We start from the raw sequence: 5567 nt of genomic DNA, 5'->3' as shown, positions 1-5567 counted from the left end.
GTTTCATAAATCTTTATAATGGGAGAAATGTACCTACTGTGGGCATAGGTGGAGAGAGTAAACTATTTTATCTTGTTTCTATTTTGTTTTCCAGTAACAACCTGTAGTCTCCAAAAATGCCAGTTAAGTTTTTATTTTTGAATGTACTAAATTAAATACAGATTGCATTTATTCTCTGTGTTAAAATAAGTTTCTGATATTTAAGAGTAAAAATAATTTTAAATAGAGGTATAATTTAATTTAGTGAAATTTTTGTTTGCTAAAATAATATAGTATTCTCTTCGAGTCTCCATGTATTTTAAAAACTGCAGTGGTTCTTGGCTGAGTTACTTTTTAGCAAAAAAAAAAAAAAAAAATCCAGAAAAAAACATTAGAAACAATGGATAGAAAATAGAGGAGCTAATTTTATGAGGAAATTGAGGGGAGACTACAACTGTGCTTGGGCATCTGATTTGGCTCTGAGCTCTGGACAACCAGGAGATGCTCCTTTTGCAATGGAGAGAGTTTCAAACATGGATTGAAATTCTGCATATATTAAAAATGATTAGTATTCATAATTTTACCTTATCTTTGAAGGGACTTTGAAAAAAACCCAAACCCTAAAACCACTTTTGTCTCTGTCTCTGCTCTATCGACTGGAAGAATACAGTAATGAAATATTATACCTTTATGGCTTCTCAAAAATTCTCTTTGAATATGTTTTAGTGCCTTTTATTCAATGGGATGTATTGACATAAAGTGTTTTGGCTGAGTGTACATGTTGCTTCTATCATTTTTAATAAAAATCACATTTCTTGCTGAAGGATAAATATTTTTGCATGTTAATGCTGAAAACTGATGGCATTTTTTCCTTCAAGAAAATACATGAATTGTTGTATCCATATAATCACTACTTAAAATTGTTGATCTCCTTAACTGATCATATATTCAGAAAATGTCATGTTTAATGGAACTATATATTGAACTTACCATATGCGATTTCTGGTTTGCATGCTGTTTCTTTTCTAGTATCTGCAGGGATTGTCAGATCCAATTCTGTCTGAATTTGTCCACAGTCAGCTGGATTTTGTGAAAAACAGTAAAAGTTAGGTTAATGTAAGGAAACAGACACTCTCTTTGGGAGTAAATACAGTACCCATGAGCCCTGAGACAATCTAAAATAATCTTACAAATACCAGATTCCTAAGATTTGCCCATTTTTTCCTCTTCCACAATGTGGAACATTATATAAAGCAAAAACAAAACAAAGCAAACAAAATCTTGAACATGAGAATTATTCTTAGAATGGCTTGTCACTCCATATTCAGCTTTTTAGAACTGTATTGAAGAATGCAGGAAGTTTTCTCATTTTGAGTAGAATCAAAAGTACCTTGAAGGAATCAAAATGATAACTTCACTGATTTACAGCTATAAGATGGTGTAATAAGTACCTAAGAAATGTGTAGATATTAAGAATTTGAAAATAAAATAAAATAAAATAAAATAAAACCAAGCTAACCTGACCCTCATGGAGCAGTTGATTAATTTGTGAGTTCTAGGTCGTTTTCTTGGCCAAGAAGGATGCCTTGGACTTACAAAATACTGAGTGGAACTGGACAATGAACAGAGAATGTCACTAACTGGAAAGGACAGGGGAAAGAAAGAGGAGCTTCTAATCTCTTAGGTTGTTGTCCTATTACATGAGAAAGACCAGGTGAAAAGTAAGAATTTAAAGCATGTTATCCCTCTAATAGCCAACAACCGTCTAGATGGTATTTCTCTGCCTCTGTGCAGTAGAAAACATCAGGTTGTTCAGGAGTTGGTGAGAATTTGCTTTATAGTACTCAAGGAATCACCTTTCAATCAGCTGAGATTACATTTCTACTTCTGAGATACAAGGACAGTTTAAACAGCTTCTCCCCAGATTAGCCCCAGATTATGAGTGGCTGCTTTAAATAAGCACACCTCCTAAACAGGTTAAACAAAATTTACCTTCTACACATTTGCATGTTGCTCCTTCACAGACTTTCTGAAGTTTGCTATGGGATGTGCTATAAAACATGGTACACTGTTTATCTGTGGCAATGAAATCGTGGTTAGAAGAGGTGGCTTGATTAAGGCACAACATATTTATCAATCAGTGAGTCTCTCCCATGGGGTCTTGGAGATCACCTATTCCAAACTCTCCTTTTTGTAGCTAAGGCCCACAGAGGTTAAATGTTGAATTGCTTGTCCTTGCATGGGCCTCTCTATCCTCAAAATGATTTTTCCTTCTGTGCTTGAAATTTTACTGTTCAATATTGACATCTTAGAATGAAAATATTTGGTGCTTCTATGAATGAGAGGAAGTAAATTATGTACATGAGAGTCTATTGAAAGAATTGTAATTGATTAGGCTGAAGAAGAAAAGGTGTGTGTGTGTGTGTGTGTGTGTGCGCGTGTGTGTGCGTGTGCGTGTGTGTGTGTGTGTGTGTGTGTGTGTGTGTTTTATCTTTCAAAGAGAAGAGAGGCTAAGGATTTTCTATATGATTTCAGAAGCTAAAACTAGAATGAATGGGTGTCAGAGTTAGGTTCTCTCTATGAATTTCCTAAGAAGCAGACCTGTCCAAAGCAGAGTCATCTGTCTTGTAAACCAGAGAGCTCTCTAATTTCTTAATATTCTCAGAAGTGGCTGAGCAATCAAATGTGGGGTCATTCATTCAACATTTATCAATACACATTATGTACCTGACACTGTGTTAGATACTAGGGGCACAAAGGATGCAAATATTCTGTCCATGGTTGGTGAGAAAGACATGCAAACAAATAACTACAATGCAATGTGAAAACTTGTTCTACTAGAGCTCTCTGTAAAATGTGATGAGAATATAAATGGAGTAGAAGTTGATTCTGGGAAGATCAGAGAAGTAGTAAACTAAGTGGGCTTCTCTCAAAAGGAGAGGTGCAACGAATACTAAAAGTGAACACTCAAGATAAACTTGAGGCAAAGAATTTAAAAGCTGGGAGCCATCTAATCCAGTTATTTTAAAAATAAAGAAGCTAAAGACTAGAGAGGGAAAATGATTTGCTCAACATCATGTAGTATTTTGCATGTCCTAGTTGAGACTTTTGTGAAGAGTGAGCTCTGAGAGAGGTGATATATAAAATTTACAGGACTCTAGTGGATTTCTGAAGGTTCTGTAATGAGTACAAAGTCCCCTGAAGAAATTTTATAGTAGAGTTGGTTACCTGGTCTGTGATATTCATACACTGTGAAAGTAGCAGGACTCACAAACCCAACTTGAAAAATTTCAGCTATCCGAAACCGAATACAAAGGAAGTCATTGGAAGGAATCTGTTTGGCAAATTCAAGGTTTAAGGAAATTATGGGAGAGAAGAGACTCATAATATTTTAGCTTATAAATTTTGAATAGTAATTGTAAATAAAGAATGGTGGGAGGTGGACCTTACCGAATCCAATTGTGCAATAACATGTCCATCTTTGATTTGGTAATCAGTTAATACTTGATCCACCCTTTCCACAAGCTAAGAGAAGAAAGAGAAAAGTTTGAATTTAATATTGTGATCTTTTTGTTTAAGTGCATTCACCTGACGATGAGATGTTACATCATGGGGATATAAGCCACTCTTCAAAGAAGGTGAAGAGCAGCTCCCCAGCTTGAAAAGTTGGAAGATGTTATCACACGCACTCAGCTTTCATGCCGTGCAAGTATATGCGCTCACATTTCACTTTGAAAAATCAAAACTTGAGATTGTTGGTTTGGAAAGAAGATTCTGAGTGATTCTTCGAAAGTGACACATTAAAATGAATGGAAATAGCTTTGTCTATAAAATATTGCGGCAAAGAAAACCAAGCATCCATAACAATATTTAAAAGAAAACATTTACATCTTTTAAGTCTTCCAGGTTTGCACTGATTCCAGTAGGCAAAGAGATATCCATCACTGCATGGGAGGACCCAGAGGATGATTCTTCCCCGCTGGGTTTGTAGCTGAAATAATTAGAGATTAGAAAATGGAGTAAATAAATGGATAATATTCTTTAAGAAAAGGCCCTATGCCTTGGTAGGCTTTAATTTTCAAAGCTGGGTCTCTGTTTATTTGCCTCTCTACAATATATGCATTGAAATCTCTGAATTTTAGAATTGCAGGAGACCTTTTAGTCATCTCTGCTCTTTATTCGCTTGACCAATAATCTCAGTAGACCATCATTTTGGAGCTGGAAGAGATCATAAAAGTTGTTCGGTTCAAGCTCTTAATTAACTGGCTGAGGAAACTGAGGATGAGAATAAGGCACTTGTTGAAAGTCACATTACTGGTTCAACTCAGAGCTACATAAGTCTCTTGATTCTCATTCTAGTTCTTTTGCTAACAGAGCATATTCGAGGAAGAAAATTAGTTGTATATTGGAAAAAGACTCATTAAGCATGTTCAGGAAAAGACTGGAAGGAAATACATTAAAATATTAGCAGCTACTTTCTTTAGATGGTGAGATTATAAGTGATTATCTCGTTTCTTTTCCATGCTTTTCTCTATTTTCTAGATTTTTCATAATAGATACTTTATTTTTAAAAATATGTTTTGGGACTATCATTTGTCTAGGAGTTGTGCTTGAGGAGAAGCTAAGGAATAAAGCAAAGAGGGTGAAATGGGGGATTTGGTGGGTTTTTTCGTTTGTGTCTGGTAAGAGAGAAAAGGATAGTGAAATGGAGACTCAGGAAACGGATTTTATTCCAGTTCCGCTGAGAGAGTTCCACAAATTATTTTCCCTTTTTAGAGCTCATTTTCTTATTTATAAAATTAACCGTGAAGAAGTATAAACTTGTGTTTAAATTTATATTTATAATTCCAAGTCTCCATTTGAGTGGCCGAGGCTTCATGTTACCATTAAGCAAATTAGAAAACTTAAAAAGGGGCAAGTTGGTGGGTCAGGGCCTAAGAACAGGGGCTCGGTGAGTATGGCTCTGCAAAGATTGAGTGTCAGGTTCTAGCTTCATCTCAAAATGCTTCAGAGGCAGCTGGACATTTGAGAGTGGAGCTTGGAAGAACAGTCAGGATTAAATGAAGAAACTAAAAAAACAAGCTCATAGGGGAAAAATGAATTGATCTTACCTAAAGAAATGAATATTAGTGAAATGGGAAGTATCATTTGAATTAGTGAGTTGGCAAAGGCTCTCCTTTCCCCAGTCATACTTTATAGAGCATGTATAGAGCAGACCTTATTCAAAGTTTTAGGAGTAATATTTATCATAATAATTTAAAATATTATAAAATTCCTGGCTTATAAAAATTTAACTCCTTTCTTCACTGGATTAACAATTTAAAACAGAATATAAAGCAACTTGGAACTGTAATCTGACATCTGGACATCTCCCTAATTGAATGGGTGAGTGTCACCAGAAGCAGAGAACTCTTGCTCACAGATGCAAATACTCTGTCAACAGGATGGAAAAGGGCCTCCTGAGTGGAAAGTGTCTATGAAAAGTTGCTGGAGCCTTGATGACTGGTTGCCATGGTGACTGTTTCAACCATGGAACAGAAACCTTCCTTTCAAGAAGCCCTTTGCCTGCTGCCAAAGAGCACTCTTTC

The 5567-nt window shown here is 35.6% G+C and overlaps 1 protein-coding gene across 1 annotated transcript in view; it reads right to left on the bottom strand.

Annotated features, from left to right (window-relative positions):
• The window catches only part of C5 (complement C5), a 75273-nt gene that overhangs the window by 5387 nt on the left and 64319 nt on the right, over positions 1–5567 (bottom strand). The window contains exons 34-38 of the mRNA XM_006917074.2: positions 3868–3970; positions 3430–3504; positions 3208–3313; positions 1972–2055; positions 970–1059 (exon numbers count right to left, since the gene is read on the bottom strand). Of these exons, the coding sequence (XP_006917136.1) occupies positions 970–1059; positions 1972–2055; positions 3208–3313; positions 3430–3504; positions 3868–3970 (458 nt within the window). The remainder of the gene's footprint in view (positions 1–969; positions 1060–1971; positions 2056–3207; positions 3314–3429; positions 3505–3867; positions 3971–5567) is intronic.

The sequence above is a fragment of the Pteropus alecto genome, unplaced genomic scaffold (genome assembly GCF_000325575.1).
Source record: "Pteropus alecto unplaced genomic scaffold, ASM32557v1 scaffold226, whole genome shotgun sequence".
Lineage (NCBI taxonomy): Eukaryota > Metazoa > Chordata > Mammalia > Chiroptera > Pteropodidae > Pteropus > Pteropus alecto.
This window is presented reverse-complemented; position numbering and strand designations above follow the sequence as displayed.